This window comes from Chiloscyllium plagiosum, chromosome 1, assembly GCF_004010195.1.
Source record: "Chiloscyllium plagiosum isolate BGI_BamShark_2017 chromosome 1, ASM401019v2, whole genome shotgun sequence".
NCBI lineage: Eukaryota > Metazoa > Chordata > Chondrichthyes > Orectolobiformes > Hemiscylliidae > Chiloscyllium > Chiloscyllium plagiosum.
Genome location: NC_057710.1, coordinates 89355706 through 89380925, shown reverse-complemented (window position 1 = coordinate 89380925; position 25220 = coordinate 89355706). Strand labels below are relative to the sequence as shown.

At 40.4% G+C, this 25220-nt stretch overlaps 1 protein-coding gene across 14 annotated transcripts in view; it reads right to left on the bottom strand.

The window, feature by feature from the left end:
* Positions 1 to 25220, bottom strand: part of fryl (furry homolog, like) — a 474538-nt gene that overhangs the window by 114476 nt on the left and 334842 nt on the right. For 10 of the 14 annotated variants that reach the window (XM_043691269.1, XM_043691279.1, XM_043691242.1 and 7 more), the window contains 9 exons: positions 22715 to 22883; positions 18265 to 18352; positions 8901 to 9013; positions 8325 to 8475; positions 7353 to 7456; positions 5385 to 5570; positions 2418 to 2622; positions 751 to 872; positions 448 to 635 (listed from right to left, as the gene is read on the bottom strand). In XM_043691269.1, coding sequence (XP_043547204.1) covers positions 448 to 635; positions 751 to 872; positions 2418 to 2622; positions 5385 to 5570; positions 7353 to 7456; positions 8325 to 8475; positions 8901 to 9013; positions 18265 to 18352; positions 22715 to 22883 — 1326 coding nt within the window. The remainder of the gene's footprint in view (positions 1 to 447; positions 636 to 750; positions 873 to 2417; positions 2623 to 5384; positions 5571 to 7352; positions 7457 to 8324; positions 8476 to 8900; positions 9014 to 18264; positions 18353 to 22714; positions 22884 to 25220) is intronic. The other 4 variants (XM_043691288.1, XM_043691201.1, XM_043691317.1 and 1 more) reach the window with 1 other exon arrangement.

Below are 25220 nucleotides of genomic sequence, written 5' to 3'. Positions count from 1 at the left end.
CTGACATTCCTCAGATGAGACTGAATTTGCGGAAATCAATTGTTCTACTTCAAACGTGTGTCTAGCTGAAGTAAACAAACTCAGCAAACAGACGAAAGCTGGATCTCTCTAAAATACAAACTTAAAGCTAGATGTAATAGAGAGTTCAAATTAATGTCAAATGTATGCTGCAATAGACTAATTTCATTCACATAAATCAAAAAATGATAATGCTTTTTGAACAATGAATTTATTACTTGAAATTGTATTGAATAGATATGTAAATGAATCAAACCTGACTGACACTTTCAATAATCAATAGTTAGATATCTGTACCACTGAGATGTCTGGTTCAGAATGTTTTCTTGATTCTGAATATAATAACGCACTGGCATACAGTCCCAAATGTGACGATAATAATGATCAGCACAATCATTTTGTAACTTTATTAAAAGTCTTATCACATACCTGAGCCTCTTCCCCTGCATCTCCAACTGTTTCAACCAGTCTTGATAATACATCAGACAGTGTAGTTACAGTCAGTGGCTGTTTTAGGGCTCTGAAGATCTGGAATGATCTTCCAGCATAATGTCTATTAGAACATGAAAGTGCTGTCTGCAAGGCCACTTCACTGAGAAGTTGCTCTAGCTGAAAACCTAAGTTTAGTTGGAAATAAAAATGTCAGGAAAGAAAACACTGGATTAAAATGTAATGAGTTCAGACTGTAAGATGTATACTTGTGAATTTGTAATAACTATGCATTACAATTACCTGATCTTTGTTGCTTGAATATAGATATTACATGCTTTAAAAACACAGTTAACTGTTCAGCAGTTTTAATGTTTGGATTCTTAGGAGAGACATCTTCATGGTTCCATAGTGGCCCTCGTTTTCTTTAAGATAAATGAAGTCTATAAGTCTTGCAATATAAAGAGTTAATAATTTTCCATTATTTAAAACAAATATAATTAAACATAGATCAGCGTAATCTCCTGTGGGATTGTATTAAGCAAGTTACCCTCAAACTTCTATTCTTTCAGCTAGTGCCCATTGATGCTGAAATACCCTGAAACTCTCACTTACTACAATGGAGTACCAGAGAGAATGTAAAAGGTAAATGTGATTTGAACAATAGGTGAATGTAACCAATTGGACCACAAAGTGTTATGGAGGGATCACGACAAATCAGAGTGTTTTTCCCCTTTCAGAGTAAGGATGCAAAGTAACTTGCAGAAAGATTTCTGGTCCGAAAGATATTTCAGTAATTGAGCTAGATTACTCAGCTAAGAGATCAAGACTGCATCTTGATCAGATGGGCTAATGGGTAGATGGAGTTTAATTTAGATGAATGTGAGGTGCTACATTTTGGAAAAGCAAATCAGAGCAGGACTTATACACTTAATGGTAAGGTCCTAGGGAGAATTGCTGAACAAAGAGACCTTGGAGTGCAGGTTCATAGCTCCTTGAAAGTGGAGTTGCTCATAGATAGGATAGTGAAGGCGGCATTTGGTATGCTTCCCTTTATTGGTCAGAGCGCCAAGTATAGGACTTGGGAGGTCATGTTGCGGCTGTACAGGACATTGGTTAGATCACTTTTGGAATATTGTGCACAATTCTGGTCTCCTTCCTATTGGAAGGATGTTGTGAAACTTGAAAGGGTTCAGAAAAGATTTACAAGGATGTTGCCAGGGTTGGAGGATTTGAGCTACAGGGAGAGGCTGAGTAGGTTGAAGATGTTTTCCTTGGATCGACGGAGGCTGAGGGGTGATCTTACAGACATTTATACAATCATGAGGGGCATGGATAAGTTAAATAGACAAAGTCTTTTCCCTGGAGTGGGGGAGTCCATATCTATAGGGCATAGGTTTAGGGTGAGGGGAGAAAGATATAAAAGGGACCTGAGGGGCAACTTTTTCAAGCAGACAGTGATGTGTGCATGGAATGAGCTGCCAGAGGAAGTGGTGAAAGCTGGTAATATTGCAAATTTAAAAGGCATCTGGATGGCTATATGAATAGGAAGGGTTTAGAGGATATGGGCCAAGTATTGACAAATGGAACTAGATTAGGTTGGGTTATCTGGTTGGCATGGACTAGTTGGACCAAAGGGTCTGTTTCCATGCTGTACGTCTCTAAGACTGTATATCAGTTAATACTGACACAAAGGTGGTTTGCTACTCTGTGGATGACAACATACAATAAAGGGGGAGGTGATATGAACATTTACTTAACTCCTTCTATACCTCAGCCTTCCTACACAGATAGGAGGATGATCCCCAGAAAAGTAACAAAATGCCAAATGTTTTTAATGGTCTGAAAAGGAAAGAAGGTAAGATACACATAATACTCTCCTTTTCTTACTCAACCATTACAACCTCCTTGAGACTTAAATCGATTGGGTGAAACACTTGAGTGAGTGGTGCAATTTTAAACTAACTTACCTTGTAGTTATAAATTCAATGAGCGTTTTCACTTTCTCATCCTGGTCTGCATTAATATCCACCTCACTCAAAATGGTGGGAGTGAGCTGAGGAATGGCAGCACTGGTAGTTCCTAAGCTGATGCTAGAAGAGGTAGAGCTTGAGCTGAGTCCTGAGTCAGTCATTGGCGAGGGCTGGTAATCTGGCACAAATTCACTGCTCCCTGCTAGAAGAATATTTTCAAAATATTAAACCTACAATATCGGCTGCAATTACTTTAAGGCTGTTTATACAATGACAGTACAAATCTTAGCCAAAATAGAAGTGATCAGTTAATGACTTCATCAATGATTCCTGATAGCTATGCTGTTGTAAATGGGATGCATCAAGACCCAGGCAACATTTGGGACTGCGTTAATATGAACAAGTAGCATTTTCATCACTCAAATGCCAGGTAATGGGCATCTCCAATGAAAGAGAATCTAACTATTATCTCTTGATATTCAGTCATTATCAACATTCCCACAAATTATATTTTCATCTGCGGGGCACTTCTGAGGTCTGGGCCTAACAATGACTTTCAGAATTTGAAGTCAATGTTGCAAACAGCGTCAGAACATTAATTGCGTGTATGGACCCTTGGAGTGGCTGTTTGGCCAAGTAGCTTAGACAAAACATTGCTCACTATTACTGCTGAATCTTTTACCAACATCATTGAGAGGATTACCATAGGCCAGAAATTGAATTTTATGGTCAAGTCATATAAATATAGCAGATACAAGAGCAGGTCAAACACTTTGAATGCTCTGGAAAGTAACTCACCTCTTGAATCCCTAAAGTCTTTCCACTACAAACAGTCAGGAGTATGATAGAATACTCCGTGTTGGCCTGGATAAGTGCAAGTCCACTAATACTCATGAAGCTAAAGCCATCTATTTTCCCTCTCAGAAATATACCTCTCAGAAATATTCCCGACTCAGGCGACTGACTGTGTGGAGTTTGCACATTCTCCCCGTGTCTGCGTGGGTTTCCTCTGGGTGCTCCGGTTTCCTCCCCCAGTCACAAAGATGTGCGGGTTAGGTGAATTGGCCATGCTAAATTGCCCATAGTGTTAGGTTAAAGGGGGTAAATGTAGGGGTATGGGTGGGTTGCGCTTCGGCGGGTCGGTGTGGACTTGTTGGGCCGAAGGGCCTGTTTCCACACTAAGTAATCTAATCTAATCTAACCTCTTCCAAGTGTCCTGGTTTCAGTTAAGAAATAACTTGTTTATACCTTCTATTCAGGTTCTGTTTCTTCCTTTATCTTAACATTCCAATTTAAAACAAACATCAGAGGTGTGCACTTGTGGATAATAAATGCACAGAAAATGACATCACTTATCAGTAACAAAGCTGGGTATAAACAATATAATGCATGCCATTTCAAACAAAGTAGAGCCATGTGCCAATTAGCAAGGAGCAACTAAGATTAGAGAAATTAATGTGTGGTTCAAAGACTGAAAGAAATGGATTCCAGTTCATGGGAGACTGGCAGCAGTACTAGGGAAATTAGAATCTGTACTGCTCACATAGTATAACTTAAGGAAACTAAGACTGGTGTTCTAGCAAGTTGCATAACGAGGGAAGTAGAAATGGTTTTAAAATAAATGAGGGGTAGGGAATCATACTTAGGGAAATTTAGCAAGGGGTAGAGTTGAGACAGGGGAAGAAAATATTAATCTGGAAAATTAAGGTGGTAATTGTAGGAATAAGTGGAGAGACAAACAAACCATAAGAGTAAACCTGGCAAAGGCTACATCTTACAAAGGGAACAAAACTACAAACAGAAATCTCTGTACCTGAATATATGCAGCATTCATAACAAAGTAAATTAATTGACAGTGAACATTTAAATAAATAAACTCAATCTGCTAGCCATATCAGAGTTCATGGCTGCAGGAGGAAAAGAATTGGGTCCTGAATTTGAGGTGTATATGACAAACAAGAGGAACAGAAAGTTAAGTAAAGATGGAAGGATGAAGAATAAAAAACGCAGAGTATTACTTCAATGGATAGGGACTCAAGAATTCTAAAGTGCAGAGGGACTTAGATGTTCTTATGCATGACTCACAAGATGTTACTATGCAGGTATGGAAAGCAATTACAGTGACTAATGAGATGGTACACCTGATTTCGAGAAGAAGTGAACGTAACAGGAAAAATGTTTTTCTACAGATATACAGGGTATAGGTGAGATGTTTGAATACTGCATGCTGTTTTGGTCCCTTATTTAGGGAAACGCATTGGAGATGGTTTACTACAGTGGCAACTGGATTGAACAGATTGTTGTATGAATGAATGTTGGACAGACTGGGCTTGTTTTCATTGGAGTTTAAATGTTGAGGGGTGACTTGATTGAAATATACCAGATTCTGAATGCCTTGACAGGATGGACAGAGAGAGGATATTATCTCTTGTCCATGAGTCCCAGGAGTTGCCTTTTTAGGCCAGAGGTAAGAAATTTTTTTTTCTCTCACTGAGGGTTGTGTAACTTTGGAACACTCTGCCTCAGAAAACAGTGGAAGTGGTGTCATTGAGATGGAGGCAGATTGTTTCCCTTGCCATAGAAGAATTCAAGGTTATTGGGGTAGATAGGAATATGCAATGTGAAAAATACACAGGTTAGTTCTGATCTTACTGAATGGCAGAGCAGGTTTGAGGGTCCAAAAGGGCAACTGCAGCTCCTAATTCATATGGGACGTGAACTGCAGCTCCTAATTCATATGGGACGTGAACATTTTATTTCCCCAAAGCATTATGGCACCATACATTAGCATTCATCAAATGCAATTAGCTTCTGTGAATCAGCTTCTGCAAAGTGTCAAAATAGTTGCTATTTAGTTACTTGACTTCTACACTTCATCAGCAAGTGGCACCACCTGCTGGAATAAAAAGAAGCAACAAGCCCTTTCAAACTTCCATGGAGAAGACATTTACAATAGTCACTAACCTGTAAAACTATACTCCACATGAGTGGCTGGTTTGACAGTAAGCACCTTCGGCTCAGTAAACTCCCTGTTCCTGAGGAGAATGGAGGCCATAGCCTGAACACTGCTGTTATAGGCCATTACTATAAGCAAATGCAACAGTAGTCGCTTACAATGTTCATACACTTCAGGATGCTGGTGATCAAATCCTGTCAAAACAAAGAAAAAGTGAAATATATTTCAATTTATCAATTCACACGATTCGATTTTTTAAAAAGTATATACATCTGAAAAGTATTTTATTTTACCTTAAACTCTAAAACATTTTTGGACCAGTACAATTATATATAAAATTAAAAACAATTATTTGCTGAAGTGTAGGTATCTTTCTTGCATCTTGCTTACAATAACGCGCAGCTTCAATTCTTGCTTCAGCTAAGGTAAATTTGGGAATTGCATCCTTAACCTTCCCCTAAAGTGGAAAGCATTGGCAATCCACCGAAAACTACCAAGAAAACAGCTCAGCACGAAGCATCAGTAGGTAATGACATGCATTAAGAGCAAGCATAAATAACTGAATAAATGATTTATTAAATTTGTGAATTTTCAAACCCAAACATAACAGTCTACAATTATGAAAAGGGTTACAGTTTTTGATAGACAGAATCAACCAAAACATATTAAAAATGCAGGAGTAGTGGAACCTTGTATAGACAGAAAACCACATAACATTTAAGGTGGTTATGGACCAGGTGTTGGAAAATTGGATTAGAATTGTTAGCCATTTGTTTTTGACAGGTATAGACTATATGGGTTGAAGAGCCTTATGCTGTGCTTGAGACTCTACGACTCTGTAACCTGGAAATAAGTGCTTAAATTATTGAAGGCGGCAGGGCAGTTGCAACAGGATCTTCCTAGGCTTTATTGATTACTGTACAGAATATTAAAGCAAAGAGTTACGTTAAACTTTTGGGCCCCAACTGGAGCATTCTGTCCAGTTCTAGGTACAACATTTCAAAAGCATTAGAGAGAATGCAGAAAAAGATTGATGAGAATGGTTCCAGGGATGAAGAGTTTCAGTTGTGCAGACAGACCGGAGAAAGTGGGATTGTTTTTCTTGGAGAACTAGAGACTTGATGTAACTATTCAAAATCAGGATAGACCTGTACACAGTAGATGAGGAGAAACTGCTCATGCTGAAAGGAAGGATTGAGAATCAGAGGGCACTGAAACAGCAGGAATATTAGCAATAACATTTTCAAACATGAGTCGTTCATGTCAAGTATACACAGCATGACAGTGTGTTGGACTGTTAATCAAAGGAATGAATGGAAAATTGGACTACCTGAGAAGCAAGAATGCACAGGGTGAGAGGAAGAATGGGAAAATGGCATTAGCAGAACAGCTCTCTCAGAGAACTGGCATAGACTTAATGATCTAAATAGCCCTGCTTTGATTATTTTGTGAAAATCTTAACATTGCAGCAATAGCCAGAATGGAAAAATTGTATGTACTGTTTTCACAGGTGTTAAAAAAACATTATTTGGCTTGTTTCCCCTTCCTTTTACAGAATGCATTTGTAGAAATAGGAGAAAATGAGGACTGCAGTTATTGGTGATCAGAGTTGAGAGTGTGGTGCTGGAAAAGCACAGGTCAGGCAGCATCCAAGGAGCAGGAGAATCGACATTTCGGACAAAAGCCCTTCATCCAGAAATTCTTGAAGGGACTTTGCCCGAAACGTCGATTCTTCTGCTCCTTAGTAGAAATAGTATTTGTTATACTTGCATTGAAGGCTTTACCTGAAGTACTGAACAGATAACATCATCTTACGATTTTTGACTCAAATCATTTGCTCTTTGATGGCCTGTCGGAAATTAGCATGCGTTAGCATGCATTGCAGGGAACAATTGTCCCTTATTGTCTCACTCTGCCACATCAGGTCAACACATTACCCTGTGCCAGCAATTAAAACATTTTTATTCTCTAATTACCTATAAATATTGCATGAAGCAAAAGATGCATGTAGTTCCCCCATTCCACCTTTACGCTGTGATCAACTATTAGATCTGTAAGAAGGATGACTGCAATGTTACACCTAAGAATAAAACAAAATAATTGAATTGTTAGAACTACATGAATGAAATGTAATAAAAAAATAATATTAGCATAGACTTTGAAAACTGAAACAATTAACCTGAGGTTTTACAGCATATATTCATTGAATGGCAAGACCAGCCTTTATATTACCCGAGTAATTAGGAGTGACATATCAACATGGATTAAGGCAAGCTTACACATAAAGAAAACATGCACTAACTTAAACAAAACATGTTCAACATTTTACCCAGTGGTTCTACAGACAAGTCCAAAATGTCTGTTTTACTTCTTTACAAATTCTTAGAGTCACTGACATGCATCAGTTGTAATCAATGGAACTTTGACAGCTTTGTGAAGTTAGAAGTTAGCTATTATTCAGTCATGATGAAAGTGTAGTTTTCCTATCCCCAGTGCATGAGATTTAAAAAAAAATATTTGACAGGTTATTGCACATAATTTAAATAAAATGCTTTGAAGCACATGAACATTACACCAACCAAGGAGAAAGGATGCACTCTACTATTTTACAACAATATTTACATCAACAGAAATAAAGCACGTGTTATTAAATACACAGAGATATGCAGCACAGAAATAGACTTTTTCTCTCTCATGCATGTGCGTGCACACACAAGTCCATGGCGATGAATTTGTATTTGCAGAAATCCAGCATGGATTATATGGAAACAAGTTGATTTTCATTCATTCTAGGAATATAACATGTTGTTACATTCCTCCAAACTAGTCAATCAGCAGTTCAAATGTCATGAATTTTGTTGAACATGTACAGTGTTGGTAAATTTGCATTTAGGATTTTGCAGTCATTTTTTAAACAGTTTGTAGAAATCATCGATATATTCTCTAACCTCTGCAGGGGTATCCCTGGTGTACCAGTTTCTGGCAAGTAATCAGCCAGTGGTGACCAGCTTCCACCATTGGGAGGAAATGGCAATGGTTCTGCTTTGTTGAGTTCCATCACTTTCAGCCTCCAGTTTGCATAAATTGGCATAGAATCACCTATTTAATATAAAGTATACAATAGATGAATTAGTAAAGGCAGGTGAGATTGATGACTGAATTTTATTCCCAGACACTAAAACAAGTGTCAGCCCTTTGCAGACTGCAAATGTTTCTTGCAGATTATAAGTTAGAATTTTTCCTCAGATTTAGGCACGCAATAGAGAAATAGTAATAACAGATCAGACAGACTGTGCCTGCAGTGTCATAAAGATGCGCTTGCTAACCCATATAATTCTGGAAATATACCATTTATATGACCTTAACTTTCTATATTGAAAATTTAATATTTAATCAAATGTTTTAATAAAGCAATTGTCTAGTAGATTTACAATCCAAATAACATGAAATATGTTTGAAAACTTTAAGGGGATACACTAATGTATAAAAAGGTTTACAATATATTTTGTAATTATACTACGCACTCTTCTCCTCTTCGTAGGATCCTCCAGAACTGCTGCTGTAACGAGATTCTAACCGGTGATGCTGCCGGTTCAAGTTACTATTTAGTCCAGCGTAGATATCGAGATGTCCATAACTGCTCAGAGAAAACAAGTAATTAAATTTTTCATTTCTTACAATTTGCTTTTCAAATTATTTTGGGAGTAAGGTTGAGATACCAGTCCATCAATCTATCCTTGAACATTAACCAAGTAAAGGAAAGTGTCATTAACAGTGCCATTAAGTGGCACTTGCTGAGTCACAAGTTGCTCAGCAATGTTCGGTTTAGTTTTAATTAGGGCACTCATTTCCTGACCTCACTCCAGCTTTGATTGAGCATGGATAACAGAGCTAAACTCAGAAGATGATGCGAGACAGACTACCCCTGACATCAAAGCAGTATTTGACTGAGTTTAGCATGAAGGAATCCTGGCAATTTGGAAGTCAATGGAAATCAAAGGAACACGATCTATGGTTGGGGTCTTCCCTGTGCAAAGCAAGGTGACTGTGGTTTTACCTAGACCAAGATGACATTGCTGTGGGAGTTGCTCAGGATAAGATCCAATACTCAGCCTTGTTTAACTGCTTTAATCGTTAAGGTCAAAATTGAGGCTGTCTGCTAAGGATTACCATACAATGACCAGTCAATAATCATAGAGTCATTAAGCATAGAAACAGCCCTGAGCCCACCACGTCTCTCCCGACATCAAACACCAAATTACACTAATTCCATTTACATGCAATGGGTCCGCAGCCTTTTATTCCCTGGCATTTCAAGTGCTCATCCAGATGCTTTGGGCGGCACGGTGGCTAGCACTACTGCCTCACAGCGCTAGAGACCGGGGTTCAATCCCCGCCTCAGGTGACTGACTGTGTGGAGTTTGCACATTCTCCCCGTGTCTGCGTGGGTTTCCTCCGGGTGCTCCGGTTTCCTCCCACAGTCCAAAGATGTGCAGGTCAGGTGAATTGGCCATGCTAAATTGCCTGTAGTGTTAGGTAAGGGGTAAATGTAGGGGAATGGGTGGGTTGCGTTTCGGCGGGGCGGTGTGGACTTGTTGGGCCGAAGGGCCTGTTTCCACACTAAGTAATCTAATCTAATCTAAAAAATATTGTAAATATGTGTGTTCCATCCTCTTGGGGAAAATACTTTCCTCAGATCTTCTGTTTCACCACTTACTCCTCACGTTATACTTAAAAGCGTTTGGTCTTAAATGAGTCTGCCACACTGAAACGATTCTCATGATCTATTCTGCCTATGCTTCTCATAATTTTGTATATCTCAATCAAATCCTCTCAGCCTCTGAAAGCAAACGCAGCCTATCCAGTCTCTCCTCACAACTGAGACCTTTTGTCCCAGTCAACATTCTGTTCAATCTCAAACTCAAGGGGGTGCTGCCAAAGTACCACCAACACATCTCCTAATCCACCAGAGGACCAAATATTCTGGACCACTGCTACACAACCATCAAAGACACCAACCCCTGCCCAGACTTTGGAAAATCAGATGAAAACACTGTGCTCCGCCTCACAGCTTACCAACAGAAGCTGTAACGGAAGGACCCTTCGGAAAAGTGAGAACAATGCTGGTCTGAGGTTGCGGAAGAGCATCTCCGGGACTGCTTGTGGACTGGACCATGTTCAAGAACTCAGCAGAAAATCTAGACAGTAACGACTGCAGATGTGGAAGCAAGAGTCAATAAGTATGAAGCTGGAAAAGCGCAGAAGGTCAGATAGCATCCCAGCAGCAGGAAAGTCAATGTTTTGGGCCAAAACCCTTCGTCATGGCAAACTAGACAAGTACATCACCACTGTACACAGAACACTGCAGCGCAGTACAGGCCCTTCGGCCCTCGATGTTGCGCCGACCTGTGAAACCAATCTAAAGCCCATCTAACCTAGACTATTCCATTATCGTCCATATGACCATCCAATGACCAATTAAATGCCCTTAATGTTGGCGAGTCTACTACTGTTGTAGGCAGGGCATTCCACGCCCTTACTACTCTGAGTAAAGAACCTACCTCTAACATCTATCCTGTATCTATCACCCTACAATTTAAAGCTGTGCCTCTTGTGCTAACCATCATCATTAGAGGAAAAAAGCTCTCACTGTCCGCCCTATCTAATCCTCTGATCATCTTAATCTTCATCTAACGAAAACAGCCTCAAGTCCCTCAGCCTTTCCTCATAAGACCTTCCCTCCATACCAGGCAACATCCTGCTAAATCCCCTCCACACCCTTTCCAATTCTTCTACATCCTTCCTATAATGCGGCAACCAGAACTGTATGCAATACTCCAAGTGCAGCTGCACCAGAACTTTGCACTGCTGCAACATGACCTCATGGCCCTCTAACTCAATCCTTCTATCAATAAAAGCTAACATACTGTACACACCTTCTTAAGAACCCTATCAACCTGGCTGACAACTTTCAGGGATCTAGGCACATGGACACAGAGATCTCTCTGCTCATCCACACTACCAAGAATCTTACCATGATTCAGAGATGCCGGTGTTGGACCTTGGTGTACAAAGTTAAAAATCACACAACACCAGGTTATAGTCCAACAGGTTTAATTGGAAGCACACTAGCTTTCGGAGCGATGCTCCTTCATCAGGATCTTACCATTAGCCTAGTACTCAGTATTCCTGTTACTCCTTCGAAAGTGAATCACCTCACGTTTCTGCATTAAACTCCAATACCACTTCTCAGCCCAGCTCTGCAGCTTATTTATGTCCCGCTGTAACCTGCAACATCCTTCCGCACTGTCCACAACTCCACTGACATTAATGTCATCTGCAAATTTACTAACCCATCCTTCTATGCCCTCATCCAGGTAATTTTTAAAAATGAAAAACAACAGTGGCACCAAAACAGATCCTTGCAGTACACCACTAGTAAATGAACTCCAGGATGAATACTTCCCATCAATCACTCCCCCCTCCCCCCCCCACCCATTTTCTTACAGCTAGCCAATTTCTGATCCAAACCGCAAAATCACCTCCAATTCCATGGCTCTGTATTTTGTGCAATAGCCTATTGTGGGCAACCTTATCAAACGCTTTACTGAAATCCATATACACCACATCAATCACTTTAGCCTTATTCACCTGTTTGGTCACCTTCTCAAAGAACTCAATAAGGTTAGTGAGGCACGACCTACCTAGTCAACAAAACTGTGTTGACTATCCTTAGTCAAATTATACCTTTCTAGACGATTATAAATCCTCTCTCTTATAATCCTTTCCAAAACTTTGTCCACAACAGAAGTAAGGCTCACTAGACTATAATTAACAGGGTTGTCTCTACTCCCCTTCTTGAACAAGGGGACAATATTTGCTATCTTCCAGTCTTCTGGCACTATTCCTGTAGACAATGACAACATAAGATCAAAGTCAAAGGCGCTACAATCTCCTCCCTCGCATCCCAAAGAATCCTAGGATAAATTTAATCAGGCCAAGGGACTTATCTATTTTAACACTTTCCAGAATTGCTAACATCTCCTCATTATGAACCTCAATCCTGTCTAGTCTAGTCTAGTAGCCTGTATCTCAGTATTCTCTTCCAGAACACTGTCTTTTTCCCATGTGAATACTAACGAAAAATATTCATTTAGCACCTCTCCTATTTCTTCGGCCTCCACGCACAACTTCCCACTACTGTCCTTGATTGGCCTAATCTTACCCTAGTCATTCTTTTATTCCTGAAATACCTATCGAAAGCTTTAGGATTTTCCTCGATCCTCCCTGCCAAATACTTCTAATGTCCCCTCCTGGCTCTTCTTAGCTCTCTCTGAGGTCCTTCCTGGCAAACTTGTAACTCCCAAGTGCCCTAACTGAGACATCATGTCTCATCTTTAGAGAGAGGAGCCTTTATTTGTCATTTCTACCCTATACCACCAATACAGTAAAAATCAGACAGTGTTCCTCCAGGACCGAGGGTGGTCCACGGACAGCACAAACTACATAATCGCATAAAGTGCATAATACACAAGTTACAGTGTAATACAGGAATGATAAATAATAGACATTTTCCTAGCAGCAATTTGAGGTTGTGCAAAGAATTTCAGATAGGAAAGAGTCAGATCATACTGTGTTAAGGAACATGATGGCTTGGGGGAAGAAACTTGCACAGTCTGGCCATGAGCAACCGAATGCTCCAGTATCTTCTGTCAGATAGCAGGAGGGAGAAGAGTCTGAGTGAGGGGTGTGTGGGGTTCCACAATGCTCTTAGCCTTTCAGCTGCAGCATGTGGTGTAAATATCTTCAATGGAGGAAAGAGAGATCCCGATGATCTTCTCAGCTGTCTTCACAATCCATTGTAGGATCTTACGTTCCGAGACGTTGCAATTCCCGAACCGGGAAGCGATGCAGCAGCTCAGCGTATTCTCAATGAACCCTTCGTAGAATGTGGTGAGGACGGGGGTGTGGGAGGTGGGTTTTCCTCAGCCTGCACAAAGTAGAGACGCTGCTGGGCTTTCTTGGCTATGGAGCTGGTGTTGAAGATCCAGGTGAGATTCTCCACCAGACATACGCCAAGAAATTTGGTGTACTTCACAATCTCCACAGGGGAGCTGTCAATGTCCAGTGGAGAATAGTCGCTCTGTGCCCTCCTGAAGGCAACAACCATGTCTTTTGTCTTGTCCATATTCAGGGACAGGTTCTTGGCTCTGCACCAGACCATTAGCCGCTGCACCTCTTCTCTGTACGCAGACTCGTCATTCGTGCTGATGAGGCCCATTACAGTAGTATTATCAGCGAAGTTGATGATGTGATTCGACCTGTGTATTGCTGCACAGTCGTGTGTCAGCAGGGTGAACAGCAGTTGACTGAGCGCACAGCCCTGGGGGGCCCCTGTGCTTAGTGTGATGGTATTGGGAAATGCTGTTTCCAATCCAGACTGACTAAGATCTCCCAGTCAGGAAGTCCAGGATCCAGTTACAAAGGGAGGGATTCAGGCCCAGCAGTCTCAGCTTTCAAATCAGGTGTTGAGGAACGAATGCAGAACTGAGTAGTCTGACTTAGGTGCCCTTCTTCTCCAGGTGGGTGATGTCCAGATGGTGGGTGGTGGAAATGGCATAATCTGTTGAGTGATTATGTCGATACATGAACTGCAGGGTGTCCAGTGAGGAGAGCAGCAGGGTCTTAATATGCATCATCACAAGCCTCTCAAAACACTTCATGATGATGGGTATAAGCGCAACAGAGTGGCATTCATTGAGGCAGAATGCTGAAGACTTCTTCGGCATGGGAGCGATGGTAGCCGCCTTGAAGCATGTTGGAACTATGGTGCAGCTCAGGGGTATGTTGAAGATGTTGAAGAGAACATCCACCAGTACAACAGAATATTCTCTGAGCACTAGCCAGGGATGTTATCTGGTCCAACAGCCTTACATAAGCCTCCTTCTTCCCCTTGACAAGAAGTTCAACTTCTTTAGTAAACCACAGCTCCCTCACTCAACCACTTCCTCCTGACAGGGACATACTTATCAAGGACACGCAGCAGCTGTTCCTTGAACAAGCTCCACAATTAAACCGAGTCCATCCCCTGCAGTTTCCTTCCCCATCCTATGCATACTAAATCTTGCCTAATTGTATCATAATTGCCTTTCCCCCAGCTATAACTCTTGCCCTGCGGTATATACCTATCCCTTTCCTTTGCTAAAGTAAACACAACCAAATTGTGGTCATCATCACCAAAGTACTCACCAATCTCCAAACCTAACACCTGGCCGGGTTCATTACCGAGTACCAAATCCAATGTGGCCTCACCTCTCGTTGGTCTATCTATATACTGTATCAGGAAACCCTGCTGAACACATTGGACAAAAACGAACCCAAGTACTCGAACTATAGCATTTCCAGCCAATATTTGCAAAGTTAAAGAACCCCATAACAACTACCCTGTCACGGAAATCATTAGTAAATGCGAAGAGGACTCCGCACCAAAGAAGTCAACTCGAAATCCACTCCCTATCAAATCGGATGACCCATACCATTACAGGAAAGCCATCAAGGATGCTAAGAGACAGTACCAGACGAAGTTAGAGGCCCAAACCTACTAAACAGACTCCCGCTGCTGATGGAGAGGCCTAAACAACATTACGGGAAACAAAATGTAGCAGAGCAAGATAGCAGACAAAGACACACCCCCACCCCGACTTGCTCAATGCTCTCTATGCTCAGTTTGAGCAGAATGCCAGCAGCATGGTGTTGCCTCCCTTGACAGCCCCAGACACATCTGTTCCCTCGGTCACCGCTGCAGACATCAGATCAGTCTTCCTGGGAGTCAACCCAAGGAAAGCGACAGGTCCAGACAGTGTTCTTGGCCAGGCACCTAGATGCTGTGCAAACCAACTGGTGGAAGTTCTCATTGACATCTTCAACCTCTCCCTCCTACAGGCTGAAGTCCCTACCTGCTTCAAGAAGACCATCATCATCCTCGTACCAAAGAAAGCACGTGCAAAGTGCCTTAATGACTACTGCCCAGTGGTTTTGACCTCAATAATCATGAAGTACTTAGAGAGGCTAGTCATGGCCCACATCAACTCCAGTCTCCCAGCCTGCCTTGATCCCCTACAATTTGCACACCGCCATTACAGGTCTACAACAATGTCACATCCCTAGCTTTACACTCATCCCTAGAACATCTGGACATCAAGGACCCCCAAGGCAGATTGGAGCTCATTGACTACAGCTCTATCTTCAACACCATTATGGTCTCCAGACTGATCTTGAAACACCATGACCTTGGTCTCAGCACCACCCCCTGCAACTGGATCCTCAGTTTTCTGACCTACAGATTGCAACCAATGAAGATACACAACTGCACCTCCTCTACAATAACATTCACTTCTGGAGACCCCTAAGAAGGCATCCTCAGCTCCCTACTGTACTCCCTGTACATCTATGACTGTGTCATCAAATTCTAAACAAAGGCCATCGACACGTTCACTAACGACACCACCATAGTGGGACAAATATCTAACAATGAAAAACCAAAATACAGAAGGGAGATAGGGGGCTTGGTGGTGTGGTGCAAAGAGAACAACCTCTCTTTCAAGGATGACAAAACTAAAGAATGATCATTAACTTTAGAAAGAAAGGAGAACACACCTCCATCTACATCAACGGAACTGAGGTTGAGAGAGGGGAAAGCGTCAAGTTCCTCGGAGTGACAATAACCACCAACCTGTTCTGGACTTGTCACATGGACGTGATGGTCAATGCAGCACAATAACACTCTTCTTCATCAGGTGGCTCAGGAAATTTGGCATATCCATAAGGACCCTCACAATCTTTTATAGATGCACCACTGAGACCATACTGTCCAAGTACATAATGGCCTGGTACAGCAACTGCTCTGACCAGGACTACAAGAAACTGCATAAGATGGTGCACAGCTCAGACTACCATGGAAGCCAACCTTCCATTTACATGGCTCGCTGCAGTGGAAAGGCTGCCAACATCATCAAAGACCCATCGCACTCCAGTAATGATCTAATACAACCTCTTCCATCAGGCAGAAGGTACAGAAGCCTGGACACACACACCAGCAGACTCAGGAACAGCTGCTTCCCAGCCATTATTAGGCTGATGAATGGACACTCTACCCTCAAATAATGCTAATCTTGCTAATGCTGATCTTGTCTAGTGCACTCACTGTGAAATGTAACCTGTATGCCTCTAAGTCTTTTTTGACTGTACATCCTTGCTTATATGATCTGCTTGAATTGCTCATTTACAATGCTTTTTACTGTACGTCAGTACATGTGACAATAAATCAATCGCCCCTGTACTCTCTGCAATGCAGTTGCATCCTTCCAATAGTGTGGTGATCAGAACTGCTGGTTAGAAATGTATTTATTTACTGAGATGTGTATATCTTTACTGAATCATCTGGGCAGAAATTAGTTAAAGGAAGTGGGAAACGTTGAAAAAAAATTAAGTTCCTGGGGGACTAAAGACTGTTATTTATACAGCATTTTTTACAAGCTCAGGTTTTCTCAAAGATGTTCATTAGTCAATCAAGAACCATGGCATTGTAGTTGCTATCATAACACAGGAAATTAATTCGTCAAATTTTCAGAGATTATTATGAAGGTGTAGGGGTACTGTAGCTTTGAGAGAGTTGAAAAGCAAGCAATGACTTACAGAAGCAGAGAGAGTCCAGAACAAGGTAACAATGTAATATTTTGTTGAAACAGCTACAGTAGCCGAGTTGCCATGAAACAAAAATTCAAATTTGGCCAATCAATTTAAATTATGCCCCAAGATACCAAACTCCAGTCAAGTTTGAATTTAGTATTTTGACAATATTAAAACCTAGGAAACGATCCAATGTTTTGGGGTGTAAAACCAAGTATTTTTGAACAGTTGAGAGAGAACTGCCAAAAGGTCGACAGATGGTGGCTGCTAGTTTAAGAGCTCTCAGAGAGGTATTTGTCGTGGAAGAAGTCTGTACAGCAGAACACCGAGGCCAATCTGGAGAGAGAATCTACAGAGGAAACACGGCAAAGCTGACTGGTTTTGAAATGTGATTATTTTTCTGTAAAATGTAATTGGGATTTTTTAAAAATCAGACTAGTATTGTAAAGGAGGGAGGTAAAAGATAGGTTTAAGAGAAAGGAGTTGTAAATAGTTGTTAGTTAATATTCTCTGTTAGACTTAAAAAAAAAGTTTAGTTTTTACTTTAAATAGTGACTTTTGCGATAGTTCTTTGCCTCTCGTTTTTTTAACAGATTACAGCACGGGGTGAATCTTATCTGTGTTGCTGGTTAAATTAACAGAGGGGTTTACCCCGTATCATAACACAGATCAAGCTCTCAAAAACAACAATCAAGCAAATGGCCAGATCATCTAGTTTAGCTAATTAAAAGCAAAATACTGAAGATGCTGAAAATCTGAAATGAACACAAAGAATGTTGGAGAAACACAGCAGGTCTGGTAGCATCTGTGGAGAGAGGAAGATAGGCAATATTTTGAATCCAGTATGATTTGTTCAGAGCTTCTGAAGAAGTCAGATTGGACTTAAAATGCTGCCCCTCTTTCTCGCTCTGAAGATGCTGCCAGACCGACTGAACGTTTTCAGCATTCTTGGTATTTGCATTTATTTTAGGAGTTGGTTGACAAATAAATGTTGATCGGAATGCCAGGTAATAATCTCTCCTGTACTGCTTCAAAGACAGAGGGAGAAACAAAAGATGAAAAACTATGTAAAACAGCTTTACAGAGCTATCAAATAATACAGCAACATAATCAACTTAAACATCAGCACCATATATCAGAAACACCACAACCATTTAAAGAAATTATGATACAGTTTTGTTTCGAAACACAAGTACATACTTATCATCAATAGTAGAGTCCTTTGCTGACTTAGTGTCCTGATGACCATCATGTCCTGCTACCATTGTATTGCTGCTGGAAGTGGTACCTATACACAATGGGAATTGATAAGAAATTGATGGAGTCAAATTGCAAATGTGTAATTAAACTATAAAATAAAGAACTACAACTTGAAAAAAATCTTGTCAAGTGTGAAAAACGTCAACCCATTATCGACAAAATACTAAATTTATAATCACGTAATCTTCTCAACTTTCCTTTGTTCCCTTTGCCTGTTCATTGTTCATTAAATTTACCAGAAGCAGACTTTCTCAATGCTAATATTCAAGCATATATAAAATTTAGATTAACTTAAACTTTGATGCGAAACAGTAAAACAGTGGAAGTACACAGAGTGAATTATAAATGAGATAGAGATACGGACATTGTGAAAAGACAGAATACTGATTCTTATAACTGAAAGAGATAATTATAAGAAAGAGAACCAGTTTTCAACTGAAGGATCAAGAAACTTGAAGGTACCAATTTAAGATAGTCAATGAAAGAAATGAAATTATACATGTAATGAGGAAACTTTGTAAAAAAGATGCACTGAGTGGTTAGGATTTGGAATGCCGTCTTCAAAAAGGTATTGGGCGAAATAAAAGTGCAGTGATATGGGGAAAAAAACAGGGGATTGGAACTCCGGTCATTCTTCCCAATAGTTGGCACTACAGCAATTGAATGAATTACTTTTGAAGTCTAATTACTGTTACTTTTAAATTAGCTATTAGTTTATTTACAGCATTGTTCCAGAAGCAGAACTTGTCATTTTGGAGGAGCTGACTGACAGATAAAAGTTGGCTAAGGTACTAGGAGAAAATTCCTGTTCTTCTTTGAACATTATTGGACCTTTTAGATCCTACATGCAGATAGTGAGGAAACATCTTGAGTCAAAAGATAATACCCCTTAGATTAGAATCCCTACAGTGTGGAAACAGGCCCTTTGGCCCAACAAGTCCACACTGACCCTCCGAAGAGTAACCCACCCGGACCCATTCCCGACCCTATATTTACCCCTGACTAATGCACCTAACCTACACATCCCTGAACACTATGGGCAATTTAGTGTGGCCAATTCACCTTGATGATGCATTATTCTCTCAGTAATGTGAAGTGTCATCTAGGTTACATATTCAATACCAGCCTTCTGAATCAGAGGCAAAAGTACTGCCAACTGAACTAACTGACGCAAAGTATGTCCAGGGCCGAATCATCTGAAAGTTTTGAGGTAACAGCTTCTGATGGATATAAATACAAATACTTAGGCCTTAATCTTAAAAGGACAGTTATCTAGCTTGCATTGTTTGGAAGTACTAGATCACAATATTTGTCTTCCCTTCATTCTTCTGAATCAATAGACTTCAGTGGTTCAGATGTTAACCACATAAACAACACCATAGTGCTGCAATCAACAATTTATTTGACTTTAGATAAATGAGTTGCTACAATTAAAATCCACATATTAGGGCATCAGGTGAGAACATGAAAATATTTTATTTTGTAAACAAAAATGCATCTTTCATCAAGTTCTTCTAAGCTAATAGCTCCCTAAGCTCTACTTTAAATCAATATGAAAAAGTGAACACAACACCATGTTTTGATAATGTAGAAACTCATTCCAGCTACATTAGCTGGATTACACAGCTCAAAAGCTTTGCTCAAATATTAAATGGGAATTGGTGCTTCAAGAGAATCAGGGGCAGAGGTGAGTGTATTGGCCACCAGTACAGAGGTGCTGTGGAAGGTGAACGGTCTGAAGGTGGAACAGATGGATACACCAGAGTTCTGTAGAGGCGCTGGTGGTGATCTTTCAGGGATCATTGCAGTCAGGAAGAGTCCCGGAGGTCTGTAAAATGGCCAATGTAACCGTAAGACATAGGAGCAGATATTAGGCCATTCAGCCCATCAAGTCTGCTCCATCATTCAATAATGGCTGATAAATTTCTCAACCCCACTCTCCCACTTGCTCCCTGTAATCCTTGATCGTCAAGGACCTATCTATCTCTGTCTTAAAATATACTCAACCACCTGGCCTCCACAGCCTTCTGTGGCAATGAATTTCATAGATTCACACTCTCTGGTTGAACAAGTTTCTGCTTATTTCCGTTCTAAAAGATCTTCCCTTTACTGTAAGGCTACGCCCTTGGGTCTTAAACTCCTCTATTCAAGGAGAGAGGGAGGCAAAACACAGGAAATTATAGGCTGGTGAGCCTGACATTAGTTGTTGGTAAGATTTGGGAGTCCATTATTAAGTATGAGATTGCTGAGTACTTGTCAATACCCTGCAAAATACTAGAGTCAGCACAGCCTTATCAAGGGGATGCTTGACAAATCTGTTGGAATTGAGGAGTTACCAAGCAGCTTAGACAAAGGAGAGTCAATGGATGTGATCCACTTGGATTTCCGAAGGCTTTTGACAAGGTGCCGCTTGAACACTGTGAAATAAAAGAGTCCAGGGTGTTCAGGCAAGGTAATGGAATGGATAGAGGATTGGCTGACAGGCTAAAGGCAGGGTGTAGGAGTAAATGAGTCTTTGTCAGTATGGTAGCTGGTGCCTAGTGGAGTTCACAGGAGTCTGTGTTGGAACCACAACTATTCACCTTACACATTAATAATCTGGAAGAAGGAACTGAGGGCATTGTTACTAAGCTTGTAGATGACAAAGACGGGTGGAGGGACATATACTGTTGAGGAAGCAAGTAAGCTGCAGAAGGACTTGGAGAATGGACAAAGAAGTGGCAGATGGAACACAATGTGATAGGAAGAATAATGGCACGCACTATTTTCTAAATAGGAAAAGGCTTTGGAAATCTGAAACATGAATTACCTGGGACTCCTAGTTCAAGTTTCTGTTAAGTTTAAAATGCAGGTTAGGAAGACAAATGTAATGTTAGCATTTATTTCAAGAGAGCTAGAATACAAGAGCATTAATGTAATGCTTAGGCTGTTTAAGACTCTAGTCAGACCTGCATTTCAAATATCGTGAACAGTTCTGGGTCCTGTATCTAAGGAAGGATATGCTGGTATTGGAAGGGGTCCAGAGGAGGTTCACAAGAACGATTCCAATCATGAAGGGTTTGTCATATGAGGAGCAGTTGAGCACTCTGCGTCTGTACTCTTATTTATTTTAGAAAGATAAGAGGAGATCTGATTGAAACTTACGGAATACTGAGAGGCCTGGATAGAGTGGCCACGGAGATGTTGTTTCCACTAATAGGAGGGACTGGGACCCAGGACACACCCGCAGTGAAAAGACAATCCTTCAGAAAGAAGAATTTCTTCAGCTAGAATGTGGTGAATCTGTGGAACCCATTGCCACAGAGGGCTGTGGAGGCCAAGTCATTAAGTGTATTTAAGACAAGATAGATAGGGATCCTGATTGGTAAAGGGATCAAGGATTACAGGAGAAGGCAGGAGAATGGGGTTGAGAAACACATCAGCTATGACCGAACAGTGGAGCAATTTGATGAGCCAAATGACCCAATTTTGCTCCTGTATCTTTTGACCTTATGGCCTTTATGGTGTAATTGCAGGCCAGAAGTGAAAGATTCATGTACGAGTACCCGTCTTCCTGATCAAAGGTCCCTAACTGGACTAACCAACTATAATTCTTGATGCACTTTTTCTAATAGGCTGTAGAAAAGACTGGTCATGTTCCACAGCATGACTTAACCAACGTTTTAGAAGTGTCCTCCTAAAGAGATATATTTCTGAACACAACTGTTTTAAATAAGTGGCTTGAATTACAGAAGTTATTGTATTGAATTGAATTCCAAAATTAATTCATTTTCTCCCTCACCTTGAAGAAAAATGCTACTCATCAAGGTTTGATCAAACAGCCCTACTGAAGAAAATGGGTTCAGAGAAAAAGAGGGCACAGATTTAAGATGAGAGGGGAAAGATGTAAAAGGGTCCTAAGGGACAACTTTTTCCATGCAGAGCGAGATGTGTATACGGAATGAGCTGTCAGAGGAAGTGAAGGAGGCTAGTACAATCAATTACATTTAAAAGAATAGGAAGAGTTTAGAGGGATATGGGCCAAATGCTGGCAAATGGGATGAGGTTTATTTAGAATATCTGATTGGCATGGACAAGTTGGACCAAAGGGTCTGTTTCTGTGCTGTACATCTCTATGATGCCATAAAAAAATTCAAAACTTTTGTTGTACACAAAAAAAGTGTTCCTTTGCTTATGGTACAGTATTTGGTAACGAGACTGAGAACGTTCTTGTAAATTCAGATAGTATAAAAATTCCTGCTTCCTTAACTTTTCCGTACCTGAACTACAGACTCAAAAATAGCTTTGTATGGACTAAACAAGGAAGAAAGTATTTATTCGTTTGTATAAGTGATAAAGGCTTGCGACGTAAACAATACAAACTTTGGTATTCTGCTAAATAAACGGTTACCTGAGGTGATGGAGGGGATTTTGTAACTAGAGGTGATACGGTAGTAGGGTGGGTTGTCCATGTGAATGACAGCTGAGCTAACTGGATCAGTCAGTTGCAGTTCTGCTACCAGCTCTTCCAACAACTGCATAGTTTTATCTCTGCCCAGGTACACAACCACTTTTTTGATCTGTATAGGATAAACAAATTCTTTCAGATTTTCAAATAAGGTTTGTCCTATGATTTCTGCAGACTTAAGTTTTCCCCCTCCTCAATAAATCAATTATTGAAGCCAAGAGGTTATTTTGTAGCAATAACATACACAGTCCTACACGAAATTCTTTTGCATTATTACTCCATAAAATCACAATCGATGTAATCATATTGCCATAAATAGCAATTAAAAATGTTTAAAAACTGAACATTAACTATTTCTGAAAAGGGCATTTGTCAAAGCTTTTCCTGATGCACCCATCAGGACAATTCACATTTAATATCAAAATGAAGGGGAACGATATTTTTATATTGCATCAGAAAAGCTATGATTGGTTGGCAAGTCGACTCTGATTGGTAGAGGCAGGCATTGCCATGGAAAATGCACTATTTAGCTGATAACTGACAGTTAACTGCATAACTTTGTTTAAATTTAAAGGCGGCAATTCAACTCAAATTGTCAAAGCACTGCATTGAGGCACAACACACGTGGCCCTGTTCTTTGTCATCAATTAGAACATGTGCACACACCTCTCCCTGTTTCAAATAAGCAAGACAGGTGATAGCCTTTTCTGATTCATTTGTTGAACAAAGCACTATACAGCCAATAAAGTCTTTTTTTTAGTGCAGTCAACATTGCAATGTGGAAAATGCAGCAGCTAATTTGCATAGATGGTTCCAACATCAGCAATGAGATAATGAGCAGACAATCTGCTTTGGTGATAATAGTCAACGGGTTATATATTAGTGACGCTACCAAAAGAATGTCCCTATTTTTCTGTTAAAATGCTGAGAGATCTTTTACCTGACAGGGCCTCATTATTACTTTCAAATTAAAAAATAGCACTTCCAACAATGGCACACTGCTTCAGCAAAGCACTGAGAATGTTGGTTAGATTCTGTGGATGATTCGCAAGAAGTGAAAAAGAATCATACAAACATGAGTTAGGAGTAGGAGTATTCAGTACTCAATCAGCCCGTAGAGCCTGCTCTGCCGTTCAATAAGATCATAACCTCAAATCTGTATTCCTGCTGACCCTGATAGCCTATCATCCCCTTGCTTAACAAGAATCGATCTACTTTTGCGTCTACTTCCACCACCTTTTCAGGAAGACAGTTCCAAACAGCCTGACCTTCATGACAGAAAGACTGAAATCATTACTTATTTTGAAAGGGGCAATCTCTTTGTTGATCCAGTTCTTCCACAAGAGGTAACATTCTCTCCACATCTATCCTATCAACGGCTTTCAGGATCTTGTATGTTGCAATCAAATCACCTCTTACTCTTCTAAACTCCAACAGATATAACCCTAGCCGGTCCAAACTTTCCTCATAATACAAAATCCTTTCATTTCTAATAGTATTCTCATAAGTCTGCTCTCCGCTGCTTCCAGTACATTTACATCCTTCCTTAATATAAGGTGACCAATACAGTGTGTAGTATTGCAGGTGAAGTCTCAGGAGAGTTCTGTATAACTCAAGCCTAATTTCCCTACTTTTGTACAATTTTCATGATAAATGATAACATTTTATTCGTTTTCCTAAATACTTGCATTCTAGCCTTTTACGATTCATGCACAAGGATGCCTATATTCCTCTGTATCTCAGAGCTCTCCATTTCTCACCATTTAGATATTTTAGTTTTTATTTTATTACGGACAATTTCACAATTTCCCACATTATACTCCATTTGCCATATCTCTGTCACTCACTTAAAATTATATATATCTTTTTGTAGCTTACTGGCGTCCTCTGCACAACTTACTAGCCGACCTATCTTTGTCATTGGAAACCATACCAACTGTCTCTTCATTGAAATCATATGTACAAATTTTGAACGGTAATCACTGCATTACCAATCCCTGTGGTACACTACTCACTGCAGAGAAGCAGCCAAATGCTCTCCTACACCATCATGCAGCTGATTTTAAAGCATCACTGCTAAAAACCTGGGATTGTCAGCCTTCATAGGAAAATCAAGACATCTGAAACAAGAAAATGACTGCAAGGATATAATCCAAGATGGAGGACTGGAAAAATTTCTGGCTGTAAGAGCTGCTCCTTTCTTTGGAGGTATTTGAGGTGTTGGAGGTGATTTCCTCGAATTCCAGGAGCAGCAATTACTGTTTTATATGCTGTTGCATTGTTTTGGAACTTTGGAAAAAAAAAGTCAAAACAACAGCAGTTTAAAAGGGAGAAGAGCAGACAAAGGAAGCACATGGTGAGGACAGTGCAGGAGAGAAAGAGAAAGAGAAAGAGAGAGAGAGAGAGAGAGAGAAAACCTGCACAGTTACTGCCTTTGCTGTTTGAATTC